The 14262-nt window shown below is 41.8% G+C and overlaps 1 protein-coding gene across 2 annotated transcripts in view; it reads right to left on the bottom strand.

Moving 5' to 3' along the window:
* POLR3B (RNA polymerase III subunit B) overlaps positions 1-14262 on the bottom strand; it is a 130622-nt gene that overhangs the window by 81067 nt on the left and 35293 nt on the right. For both annotated transcript variants that reach the window (XM_039514457.1, XM_039514467.1), the window contains exons 10-12: positions 14109-14231; positions 12948-13064; positions 9228-9362 (exon numbers count right to left, since the gene is read on the bottom strand). In XM_039514457.1, coding sequence (XP_039370391.1) covers positions 9228-9362; positions 12948-13064; positions 14109-14231 — 375 coding nt within the window. The remainder of the gene's footprint in view (positions 1-9227; positions 9363-12947; positions 13065-14108; positions 14232-14262) is intronic.

The raw sequence follows: 14262 nt of genomic DNA, 5'->3' as shown, positions 1-14262 counted from the left end.
GCAGGCATCCTCAGAGAAGGAGGAACCGGAAAAACCCTCTTAGGGATTCTACTTGTACAAACAGCATCCCCTTTCTCCTCCCCAGCCCTCCCTCCGAGGGACACCTTGGGAGCAGGGAAGAAAGATGCTGTGTGTGATTGCCGTTGCATGGAGTACTTTTAGAAAGAACCCCAACAATACGGATTTTGAGGGTGGTGCATGGCTGGCATGGTCAGACCGAAGCAGGGAGGGGGAGCAGACAGTTACCACAGCTATTGCAGATAAGAGTTGGGACAAGTTCTTTCCTTTCAGTGACTCCCGGCCAGCTACCAGGAACTGCCTGCTTCCCCTCTGGCTGCAGCTGAAACTCCTTTCCCTCATTTCTGATGGTGTAGATCTGAGATGAGCTAGATTTGGTACGCTCTCTGATGTACATCTAATCTCCCGTTATTCTGTAAGATACCTAGCCTTGCTGCCATGGACAACTGATCCCCAATTTATGCAAGTCTTCATCTAATTCCATATTTATTGTCTATATTCAAGTTGCTCCTGCAATGTGCCAAACCCTGTCCACCCACAGAAAGATATAATCACTAAAATGAAGAGCCTACAGGTGCGTACACGAGTTACATACCAAGGGGATTGGGATAAAACACCATGGTATAAAAATAACTATTCAACACTGCTGCTATTTATCGGTTCCCAAACCCTCCTCTTCTTCATATATGCTCTCCACGTATTTTAACGTTTTATACAATGATTTCTTCTGCCTTTTGTCTATTATGGAGATGTCCTCCATGATCTGAAGGGTTTTTTTTTTTTTGCTCTGCTATTTGATTGTTTTCACAGCTTTCCCAACCTCCTCCAGTAAACACTAGTGGTTTCCCAAAATACCTAAATTTGCATTAAATGATACATTGTCAGTGTTTACAACGATTAGTTTTTCAAACAAGCAGTATAAATTCTAAAACTTGGCAATCCTATTCTGGGATTCTGTTTTACAGCAACTCGAATGTCAGAAAGACTAAAAATGCACTAGCTACTGAATGCCAAAAATGGTAGTTCCCAGCATACAAAGCATTGTACTGTTGAATAAACTGGGTAATCAGCAAGCACAGCTAAGACATTCTGGAGTCTACTGCATAATTTAATTTCTGTGTGTGCAGAATGAAACTGAATTATAACTGTCACCTCTGAACTGCACATAATGCCACTGCCTCCTCCCTTGCAAGCACAGAGCCAGCCACTCACTTCTCTCCCAACAAGAAGAGCCACCCATTCTCATCTGCCATCTTTCCACCAACATACCCCATCTAGGCTGCCCAAAGCATATGATCTATGCACAGTCAAAAGTCACTGGAAATCGTAACATCGTAATATTATCAGGCTTCCATTTTACTGACATCTTAGATGAATCACACCAAAAAACCAGAAGCATGTAAACTTCAGAAAGTCATTTTAAATTCACAACCTTGATGTGGTCTAACTTGTAGGTTATCAGTTCAACAAGGAGTCTAAAGACTAGTAGCTTTAACAGCAGCAGCCTGAGTGATTTTAATAGTGTGGTGCTTCAGGAGCACCAGGACATTTAATAAAATCTCTCTCTGGAATCAATCTGAAGATTTTTTTTTTAAATGTTTCCAAATTAAAAGTGATTTTCCTGAAACAGCTGAGTTCTCCAAAAGCACAACTCAAGCAGCTGAGGACAAGATTGTTACAAGCTTTAGGATCCTGAGAGATCCTAATGCCTAAACCCTAGCCCTTCTCCCACTGAAATACAGGGCAATACCTGGCAAATACCAGGCTTTGAAGACAGCAGGATTGGGTACCCTCGACTAAACTCTTCATGACAGGGAGAATATTTTCTTATATCTATGAAGCACTATGTTAGCCAATGGTACTACATTAATAAATTCTATATGTTAAATGCAAAATCACAGAAGCCTGGTCTACACTACGCGTTTAAACCGGTTTTAGGAGCGTAAAACCGATTTAACGCCACAACCGTCCACACTAAGAGGCCCTTTATATCGGTATAAAGGGCTCTTTAAACCGGTTTCTGTACTCCTCCCTAACGAGAGGAGTAGGGCTAATATCGGTATTACCATGTCGGATTGGGGTTAGTGTGGCCGCAGATCGACGGTATTGGCCTCCGGGCGGTATCCCACAGTGCACCACTGACCGCTCTGGACAGCAATCTGAACTCGGATGCAGTGGCCAGGTAGACAGGAAAAGCCCTGCGAACTTTTGAATATTTCCTGTTTGCCCAGCGTGGAGCTCCGATCAGCACGGGTGGTGATGCAGTTAAAAATCAAAATAAAGAAAGAGCTCCCGCATGGACGATGCGGACGTGATCGCTGTAAGGGCAGGCAAATCTGTTCTATCAGCGCTCCGTTACAGAAGACGAAATTCAAAATCATTTTTTAAATATCTCCAGACAGATGCCATAGCAGGGACTCAGCGCACTGCTGCGTGACAAGCGTAACGGAAAGCCAAAGAATCAAATGGACGCTCATGGACTGGAGGACTCAAGCTATCCCACAGTTCCTGCAGTCTCTGGAAAGCATTTGCATTCTTGGCTGAGCTCCAAATGCTTCTAGGGTCAAAAACAGTGTCCGCGGTGGGTCAGGGCATAGCTCGGCAATTTACGCACCCCCCCACCCCCAGAAGTGAAAGGGAAAACAATCCTCTCTTGACTCTTTTACATGTCACCCTATCTTTACTGAATGCTGCAGATAGACGTGATGGTGCAGCACTCAACACCAACATCCTTGCTCCCTCCACGCTATGGCTGGCTGATGGTACAATACGACTGGTATCTGTCCTCGTCATCAGCCTATTGGCACATGGGGCAGTGCAAAAGGACTGGTAACCATGATGACTAGCATCTGTTAGGTCGATCAAGGGCGCCTGGTCCTAATGTTTCCTGGTAGATGGTACAATATGGCTGATAACCATCGTCGTCATAGCAACAGGGGGCTGAGCTCCATCAGCCCCCACCCTTCATGTGTAAAGAAAAGATTCAAGTGCCCCTGAACTAGCAGAGGGATGCTGGGCTCCTCTCCTACACACTCCTTACTGTCCTGTCTGGACTATCATAGCAGCTGGAGGCTGCCTTCCACTCATATCTCACTAACAAGTCACTGTGTCTTATTCCTGCATTCTTTATTACTTCATCACACAAGTGGGGGGACAATGCTATGGTAGCCCAGGAAGGCGGAGGGAAGAATGGAATCAACAGGTGGGGTTGTTGCAGGAGCACCCCCTGTGAATAGCATACAGCTCATAATTTCTGCAGGATCTGACACAGAGCAGCTGTGCTCTCTGATACAGTGGTTCTCTAGTACACTTGCCCATATTCTAGGCAGGACTGATTCTATTTTTAGATACCAAAAAGGAGGGATTGACTCAGGGAGTCATTCCCAATTTTGGCTTTTGCGCCCCTGGCTAAGAGCAGCCAGGGGCACTTATGACAGCAGCAAATGGAACAGTGCAAAAGGACTGGTAGCCACGATCATCTTATTACCAATTTATGGTATGGTAGATGGTACAATATGGCTGATAACCATCTCTGCTATCATGCAAAAGCAAAAGCATGCTGCTGTGTAGCGCTGCTGAATCGCCTCTGTGAGCGGCATCTAGTACACATACGGTGACAGTCACAAAAGGCGAAACAGGCTCCATGATTGCCATGCTATGGCATCTTCCAGGGCAATCCAGGGAAAAAAGGCATGAAATGCTTGTCTGCCGTTGCTTTCCCAGCGGAAGGAGTGACTGATTTACATTTACCCAGAACCACCCGCGACAATGATTTTTGCCGCATCAGGCACTGGGATCTCAACCCGGAAATTCAAAGGGGCGGGGGAGGCTGCGGGAACTATGGGATAGCTACGGAATAGCTACCCACAGTGCAATGCTCCAGAAATCGACGCTAGCCTCGGACCGTGGACGCACACCACCGATTGAATGTGTTTAGTGTGGCCGCGCACACTTGATTTTATACAATCTGTTTTGTTAAACCGGTTTATGTAAATTCGGAATAATCCCGTAGTGTAGACGTACCCTTAGATTTACCTTAGCACCTAAGGTTGAGAATTTAAATAACCTGAAGTAGTAAATAAAGTTAAGGTTCCTACATCAGATAATTACAGCTCTTAGCAGTAAAGGGGAAAGAGTGACTGCAAAGTTTCAATCTACACATGTGAAGTATTTACTTAAACCTTCCTTTTGAATATCCAATGTCTCTATTTGATTTTGCGTTTCAGGGAAAAGATCTTTCTCCCATCGTGTTCACCATATATTAAAGGCCTCAGAGGGTATGTCTACACCAGCAGTTCTCAAACTGTGGGTCGGGACCCCAAAGCAGGTCGTGACGCTGTTTTAATGGGGTCGCCAAGGACTGTAATAGCCTTGCTGGAGCCCAGGGCCAAAGCCCGAGCCCCACTGCCTGAGGCTGAAGCCCAAGGGCTTCAGCACCTAGTGTGTGTGTACTGGGGGGGCCTCAGGTTACAGGCCCCTCGCTTGAGGCTGAAGCCCTTGGGATTTGGCTTTGCCCCTCCCCCTCTCCTCCAAGAATGGTGAGGCTCTGGCTTTGGCCCTGGCCCCCCTGCCCAGGGCGGCAGGGTTCAAACAGGCTCAGGCGAGCTCAGGATTCGGTCCCCCCTCCTGGGGTCATCTAGCAATTTTTGTTGTCAGAAGGGGGTCGCGATGCAGTGAAGTGTGAGAACCCCTGGTCTACACTGTAATCAAAGACCTGTGGCATGGCCACAGCTGGCTTGGGTCAGCTAACTCAGGCTTGTGGGGTTCAGGCAGCTGGGCTATACAACTGCAGTGTAGACGAGCAGTCTCAGGCTAAAGCCCATGCTCCGAGACCTTACATCGGGGAGGGCAACCTTTCAGAAGGGGTGTGCTGAGTCTTCATTTATTCACTCTAATTTAAGGTTTCGTGTGCCAGTAATACATTTTAATGTTTTTAGAAGGTCTCTTTCCATAAGTCTATAATATATAACTAAACTATTGTTGTATATAAAGTAAACAAGATTTTCAAAATGTTTAAGAAGCTTCATTTAAAATTAAATTAAAATGCTGAGCCCCTGGACCGGTGGCCAGGACCCGGGCAGTGAGAGTGCCACTGAAAATCAACTTGCGTGCCGCCTTTGGCCATAGGGTAACACAGGGGTAGGCAACCTATCAACAGCAGAGGATTAAAAAAATCATACTAAACTCTTGACAAAGTGGTCTGCTGGATAAATATTATCATCTCTTAAATCCCTTTGGAGGCATCTAAACAACCTTAACTCTGCAGGGCAATCATGCAATAACCTTGATAAGGACATTTTAGTGTTTGTGTACATTTATTTTTAAAGTCATTAGGTTCCCCCCCCCTTCCTCTCCCCACTCCCATATCGTATCACTACAGAGGCTGTATGAAAACCTCTGCATTAATCTGTTATGAGAACTGGGACCAAAAATAACATGTTGACACTGGGTGCAAAAATTTTTAAAGGGCCCATTTTTAATTTATTTTAACTAATTAACAGATTTACTTAAAATTTCCCACAAAATTCATTCTATAACCAAAGAGTAAGTGCTATCATTTTGGGAAGGATACACTGTATTTTTTTTAAGTACATCAGAAAACTTTTGAATCTCTGCTTTAAGGGCTTGTCCACACACTATGGGGGCTACAGCAGCTTACAATGGCACCATAGCTATGCTCTTGTAACCCCATAGCATGCCATAGATAATCTCCTTCTGTTACTATTGTGAGTTTCTGTCACTGTAGTAACTCTGCCTCCCTGAGCTGTGGTACACCTAGGGGAATGGAAACATTCTTCCATGGACCTAGCCGCATCTACACCAGGGGTTTAGGTTGGCATAGCTACAGCTCTCAGGGGTCGGAGTTTTTCACACCCTTGAGTGCCGTAGGTACATTGACCTAAACCCCAGTGTAGACCAGGCTTTAGTGCAAAACTCAAATCTTGATTACGGAGCCACAGCTGGTGCCTCCATAACAGTTGCTTTTTGGCTCAAAATCATTCTACTTAATTTTAAGTCATACAGACCATACTCTTAGGGAGGAAAAATTTTAACTGGAGTCTTCAAAGTTATACCCCTTTACTGAGAACGATGTGAGAGTGGGAGGGAACAGTTTTGCAATTTGTCCCCCTGACAATTTTAAAGATCAAGGGGCTTGAGCCAGCATCCACTGAAGTCAAGAGTATTTCCGTTGATGTAAATTGGCTTTTGAGCATACCTTAAAATGAATGTCCAGTAAGAACAGAATGTTTTAATTAGCCGACTAGAAAAATATTTTCTGCACTGAACCTGCTGATTGAAAAACAAACACTACAATTCCACTAAAATCTTCCAGTGCCAGGAACTGTAGTGAATATGGACACAAACCAAATCTCTTTTTCTTTGAGGTAATAAGTAAGTTACATCTTAAGTACACAGACTTTATATTTTCCAGCCTAAAAGCCTTACACACTTTGCTAATTTTTGTACTTTCACAGCCTCTCTGTAAGAGCAGTGAATATCTGCAAAACAAAGTCTCACAATAACCACATTATTTAGGTCAAGAGTAAGTGATTAAAAGAAAAGGGATGGAATGCCAGTGATAATATTCAATACATTTCAGAGTTAGTCCAAGGCCTTTCAGCCAGCTTAAGACAGGAGCACTAAAGAGCAAATTATATTTAAGAACAAAATACTGACAGCTCATCAATTGATTGAAAATCCTAAGGAAAAAAATTAATAAAGAAGTTAAGCTGCTGAAATACAGTTTCACCAATTAGCTTAATGTCAGAGAATTCTAATTAGGCGCCTTGAGATTGTTATTTAGTGTTTAAGCCTTTAGAGTGCCAAATTCTCCTTTTCACACAAACTGGTTGCAAAATTAAAGACATTAGGCGGCCTTAATTATATTATCAGAACAGCTGGGATTAGGCAATCTCTGAAGTCAAGGCGGTATTCTTTTGTCACAGGGTAGAAATCCCTTGCTTTCCAGGGTGCCGGATTTTGGTGCTGTTCCATATCTCACCCATACAAAGCTAGCTGCATTAGAAACAAAAAAAATTGAGGACAAAGAACAGAGTAATGCTCAGCAAATAATGAACACATTAAGGAAAGAGAAAAGGTAGGTGAAAAGATTAAGCCTGAAATCAGTAGGTTTTGCTAACACCTCTGCTGGCACCTGGCCTACCAAGCCTCTAGTGGCAGAAAGACTATGAGAAAGCTCTGTAAACCAGCTTGGCTAGTGGATACAACTCTGTTATCTAAAGCTAAAGCACATTTCATACTCCCTTGTCCCATGGGGTGTGAAATTAGCAGCTATTGTTTTCACACATTTTTATGAACACAATGCCTTTTATGTCTTTACATTGTTTAGACCGCTATGTTTTCCTCTTCACATGGGGATGCTCTTTTTTAATTCAAATCTTTAAGCAACAGGATTTTTATTCCAGAAACACAACTAGCATTTTAAAAATCTCTGCCCGTTTAGTTACACAAACTTCAGCTAATTGTAAACATTTTAAAACTCACTTAAAGAAAAAGTGAAATCTCATCCTGTGCTTTATTTTATTGTTTTAGTCCCCAAGTACAGGTAAATCAAGCTTATGCTGATAACATGTGTTTGGGGGTGGGGAGGGGGGAAATGTTAGAGGAAAGGGAATCAAATGCTCAGCTTCCAAGGATCATTTAAGAAATCCCAAGGGAACTAGAACTACTAAATCAAATGGTACAAATATATGCAATCACTGCAAAGCTATCCATGATGAAATAACTACTATGCATTGCCTTTGTTACGATGATCTTCTGCAATTAGAAAAACAAACAAAAAACACTAAAAACTTTTCCATTTAATTTAATTAATTTTTAGAGAGACAAGGTAGGAGAGGTAATATCTTTTACTGGACCAACTTCTGTTGGTCCAGTAAAAGATACTACCTCACCCACTTTGTCTCTCTAATATCCTGGGACCAACATGGCTACATTGCCACTTTAACCAACTATGGCAGTTTTAACATTTGCAACCAGAATGCTTTTGTTTCAGACTGCAGAAAGGTTCAATTTATGTTTTCTGTGATTCGACTACACCAAGGCAAATAATCAACTTTCAATCTCTATTTAGGTAGGATGGATGTAGTGGCAAATTAATGATTGCTTTTACTGGTTAAAACACTACAGAACTACAGCAATAATGTTACAAGTTAAGGCTGCAGTGGTGCCTTCATTAGAACCTTAAAACACTCGGTCAATTTATAATATTCCAGGGGGGAATTAGGTTTAGGCTGCAATTGTTCAATGCTTGTGTAAAATCAGAAAGAATTGTGTTAGGGAGGAAAGTTTGGTAAATTTTTATTAGCTGTTTGAAGAAAGGGTGTGTGCGTGTGCGCGAGACAGACAATTTTTCCAGTTTGACTCATTATATACATCAGTCTAAATTCTTCATGTATGGTCTAAGAAGATACTGAGGTGGCACAACATAAAAACACGTGTACTCCTTAAGTGCTGTTATATACCTGAATACACAGTTTTAATTTGTACCGAGTCAAGCAATGAAGTCCAACCTCAATCTAAACTACTTCCTCATCATACCTAAATAATAAAATGTAAAATAATGTAAGTTATACTAAGGTCTTGGTAACTAAAGTGGTCAATATCCTAAACTGTAGACATGTAGACAACTAACCCTTTTTATTAGGAGCATGCAAGGACATGCAGCACAGAGCTCATAGCCCCGAAGGAGGGGAGCTAAGGCTGCTTTAAGCCATCTTTGCACCTTCCCAATCTGAGCTGCTCCTGGGGCTGGAGAAACCCCCAGCATAACTCAGACAACCCAAGGGGCTTGTCTAAGTTATGGCAGTCTGCTGGGGCAGTTCTATGGGCTGCAGTACTGCCCCAAATCTCTGCAGGCCTGCAGCACATCCCTGATGTGCCCACCTGCCTCCAGTCCCAACCCCCACACCAGGGCTTTCAAGGGGATCCACAGAAGACAACCCTTATAGCTGTCTTCTGCAGTATGTGTACCTAGGGAGTTCTCCTACAGCCAGCCTGGGGCTATTAGGGCCCCCTTACACCACTCCAACCCTATTCCCAGGTGTAAAGGGGCAGAGTGAGGGTGAGAATCTTACTTCAAGTGTTTTATATTGTTTAAGACCCAATTCAGGGAAAGCATACCTCGACCCTACATCTTTTTTTTAAAGTAAAAACAAAAATCACACCACCCCAAAGTGGGGACCCACCTGCCCAGCCAATTCCAATCGCTTGTTTCCATAATAGTCTCTGTCATCTACTTTGTTTTCTCCTTGGGCCAGAATTACCCTGCGGACCATCACTGCTGTGTAGATACACTTGGCACGGAAATGAAATTCTTTTACCTGTAATTGAAACGGTTAGAGAAAAATGTTGATATCACAGGACCAATTGTGCTGTTCTGACTCAAAGGTCCCCACTTAAACCAATGGGGAGTTGAGCCTGAGTGAGGACTATAGAATGGGGCTTGTTTTACATTATGAAAGCCACCAAGAGAAACTTTAAATGTATTAGGAACATTGAAAGAGAATTTAAAATGAAATAGATTGGAATAAGTGTGTATGTCAAATATGTTATTATGGCAATCCTCTGAATTGATATCGGATATTGTCTAGCTATGAAGAAAAAAGTTGGCAGGAAATGGAATAATTCAATACTGTATTTTGTAAACATAAGCAACTATTACTAATGAATTAAAACAAAATGTTTCCTTCTATTTGAGACGTATTCACTTATTTCAACTACACTGGAAATTAAGACACATTGCCTGCCTGCCACACACACACACACCCACGCCCATAAAGCAAGTTTCTGTCCCATATCCCACCAGTAAACTCAATCCTGAGTTAGGAATCATTTATTTTCTGTTCTGTTTCAGATCTATTTCCCAAACGATATTTTTCAATTGCAACACGGAATAGCCTTCAAGACTTCCCATTTCGTTTTAGATTCAGCTTGAAAGTTATAGTGTCGGAGGTATGACCAAATCTACATTGACACCCTTAGAATAAGCGGTGAGACTTTATCTTCCAAAAATCACTTATTTCCCACCCCCACGAATTGGATACACTCTCCTTTCAAGTTCCGGCACAACAACTTTCTCTCCTGTGTAGAAGGCTCGATGGAGCTCCATTCACAATTTGAGAATGTTGCTCCTTGATCCCCCACTTGTAAGGCTTGAGGTTTTCCAGACTACATCTCTTAATCCAACAGCCACAGAATCCTCGTTTTGTTTTAATCAGAAGTGAAGCCATATGCAATCGATACATTGTCCGGTCATCACTTTAAAAATACTCATAACTGGGAAAATAGATCTTAAAATCTTCATTGGAGAGAGGAGGGACTTTTCTGTTCTGTATGTTTTTCAGATGTTTGCTAGTATAATAGCTGACATCAATAGATTTCCAGAAGAAATATATGTTTGAATGTTCCTGCACCATTTTTTTTTAAAAGACTAGCAATAAAATATTGTTTTTAGCTGCCCCCATTCCTCATAACTGTTCTAATCAAGGAACATGGAAGCCCTTCCTGTGTCACTTGTTTTTCCTCAACAAAGGAGACCTTTGTTGCAAATACCACTTCACTTGGGAAAAAAAGAGTTACATTTGAATATTCACATTCAAATAGACAAATGCTAATTTAGCAACTACTGATCCACAATACAGTACACCTCATCACACTATTTTAATAAAGTTTAGGCTCTGGCACAGAGCATGGTTGGAAAAAAATCCCTGCAAAATCAAGACATATTTGCTGGAGGACTGTTATCTCCTCCACTATACTTACTCAACCTTTTCTCAAGTGAGAGGAAAGAGAAAGCTACAGAGAGACAGTTTTATCTTTTACTTAACAGAAAGGGATACGATTTCTTCAAACACCTATTTCACGAGCGAGCTTCCTCCCCTTTAGAAACAAATTGTGAATTTATTTATCTCAAAAGTGAATGTTTGTACTCATATGATGCCAGACTGATGACACTTTCTCCCACAGAGGAGCTACAGTACACACAGATAGCCCAAATCTCTCCTCTTGTACTTTAATACTTGCTAGGAAGACTACCTCTGGGGCAAGAGGCCAGTGTACTCTACATTCTTGACTTCGCTCATAATTGCAATGAGTACTAATTATGGTGGTGGAAAGTCTTCCCCTATAGGGTTGGCTGCTATGAGGAGACTTTACATCCACTTTTCTGTTGAGAAGCCTGGAATGTGGGAACATGGTGACTAAGGTCTCAAAATGGAGACCTCTTTCCTTCCATTTCTCTCAATAATTATACCGCACTCATGGAAGTGGCATTTGAACTGGTATCTAGGGCTGCAGCTTAAGGCAGCAGACCCTCCAGATGGAAAACCCAGTGCTAGGGAGTCCATATAAAAAAGTAATTAAAACAACACACAAACCAACCAGTTCAACATTAGGTTTTTCTAGCAGTTCTGTTCAGACAGACCTCTAAAGATTTATTATTCTGGGTTTGTTAGTGTAACCCACACACCTCCTGGGTGTGGTGTTTTGTCCCATCTAGTGGCACTAAGACCACTTAGAGAGACAGGCATATGGCTTTTAGCTCATGCATTAAGATCTAGAGGTCCCAGTTCGATCCCGCCTGATGACAACTGGGGTCTGTTGGCATTACAAGTAGGGGCTCGTCTGGGATTTCAACTGAGAAGTCTCTGAAACTCGGGGTGTACGTCCTCAGTTAGGGGAAGTATGTAACCCACACACCTCCGTGTTCGGTCTTATCTAGTGGCAACAAGGGAGAGAGAGATTAATGAGTTTGCTCTGCAGCCTTAGCTAAGAGCCACATGGCTTTTAGCTCATGCAATAGAATCTCATGCATTTAGTTTCAGAGGTCCCAGGTTCGATCCTGCCCACCGATGACCGGGATCTGTCGGTGTCACATTAGCTTGCATTTTTCCACTTTTGTTTTTGCAATACCTTCATTATGTCTTACATGAAACAGGAAAGTCAAATACTAACATTTTCTAGTCTATACCATTGAAAGTGGATCTCCAGAGACATTGCCAAGGGCATTATCACAAATACATATAAGTACTCCTCCTTTGAATCCCTTTTCAATACCCACTTCTGCCATGACACCTACAAGGTATCAGCCAATATTTAATGGGCAGCTAGGAAAAGTAGATAGTTATATAATTACAAAAACTAATTTAAAAACATAACTGTGTATAAAAATTGGCATTTGATAGTCTCGCTTCCCCTACTCTTCATATGTTGCTCATCTTCTTAGATTGCAAACTCTTTGAGACAAGGACTGTGTCAATCTCTGTTTACCCAGCTGCTATCACAGAGTCCTAATCCTAACTGGGGCCTTGGGGTGCTTCTCTAACATAATTATACATAATTTTTAAAAAACTTGAAAATTGCATCCTTGGTGAGCATTCCTCCTAATGTTGAGACACAATTTCCCTTCTTCACTTTTCATCATTCCACCCGTGTATTGGTTTGCAAACAGTATTGGAAAGCAAACAGTAAAATAAATAAATATTTTTTTAAAAATCATTGTTTAAATAGACTGAGATTAATCTGTTATACAAGCAGGATCTGTTGCAGTTCAGGTTAGAGTCGTACATAGCAGTTTCTCCCCTAAAGTGTCTGCAAGCTTCAGAGGGGATGTCATTAGATGAGTATGTGGTAAACGGAAGAGCTCTACTTAGTGGGCTCTGAAGGTCTCTTAGGTCTCCTGGGCACTTCACTGTTCTTTTTAAGGTTTTACTTGTCTACTACTATGAGATTCATTCAGAACTCAGCCAAGTTCTAAAACAATTTCAGCAGGCTCTCTTCTGAATGGGAAAGTGCAACATGTTACTTAAAAATTTCAGGCATTGCATTAGAAGTCGATTTATACTAGTGGAAAACTTGTTTCACCCCCCAAAATAACATTTTTTCAAGTTAAGGGAGACACTACATACAGGAACATGTGTCAGGATGGTTGATGCTAGCAGTTCTCGCGCTTCCTCCATCTTCGTTTTCTTTGGGCCTCCCCACATCCTCTGCCTTCGTACCTTGTTTCCTATGTACTTTAATGCCTGTCAAGCAAGTACCACAGGTGTGTTTAGTACTAAGAATGTCATCTATACACGTACACAGATTTTTCACAATCATTGCAGTTTAGTTATTTGTCAGTGGCACAGCTACATAGTGAAGTCACTGAAGTGAAAAACACCACATATTTTTAAATAAATACCTTTCATTCGTGAGCATCACAGAAAGCTTCATAGGCAATCAACTTAATATACATAAATGACAAACAACATACTGTATGTTTCAATATTATACATAGGTAACATCTGTGGATGAACAGGGAATAGCGAAAGGGTGTAAGTGCCATAATATAGGGAGAACAACAAGGAGTCCAGTGGCATCTTAAAGACTAACAGATTTAAATCTGTTAGTCTTTAAGGTGCCACCAGACCCCTTGTTGTTTTTGTTGATACAGGCTAACATGGCTACCCCCGTATACTTGAATATAGAGAGAATAAACCATCACGGGGACATGAGGAGCATGGCTCCACATGCCAAAGACATTCATTCCCTCCAATTCACCTTTCATCCCCAACTCCTTCTGTCTAGTCTGTCAGTTTCATCCAAGTTAACATATTCCAGCTAATTAAGGTGTTCAGACTGAAGAGAATTATGGCCCATCCTTAACTGGTGGCTATTACTGGCTTTATGCAAAGGATTAGAATTTCAGTAGAGTTCATGCACAATGAAAGCACTCGCACACTCATGTGGAAGGTTCCTGTCTGTGGCGTGACCAACTTTAAAAAAATTTGAGGCCTTCAACAAAAATCCAGCTCTCTCAGATTATAGACTTCACTACCTGCCACACACACTAAACATGGGTTATTTCATGTCTGAGCACAAATAGATGTGTCTTGGCTTCGCTTCTTCTCCTCTCCTCAGACAATTACAGCAGAAATTTTCTTGACGTATGTGTGGCCCAAAACCAAAAGTAAATAAAAATAACAAAAAGCCATGAAACTATTGTGTCAACAACCCATGTACCAATGGCAAAATAAATAGGCATCATCTTTAGATTTCACAGCCCATAGCAATATGAAAAGACACACCTGCATCTGTGTAAAAATCTGAGCTTTTTGGCATTCTTCCAAACTGGGACCAAATGCAGCCATCACATGCTCTTCTGTACCAATCATCTGCACAATCTCTTGGTCACTCTCAACACCCATGGCCTAGGAAAGGAAGAAAAGACAGAAATAGTGC

This window comes from Mauremys reevesii, linkage group 1, assembly GCF_016161935.1.
Source record: "Mauremys reevesii isolate NIE-2019 linkage group 1, ASM1616193v1, whole genome shotgun sequence".
NCBI lineage: Eukaryota > Metazoa > Chordata > Testudines > Geoemydidae > Mauremys > Mauremys reevesii.
This window is presented reverse-complemented; position numbering and strand designations above follow the sequence as displayed.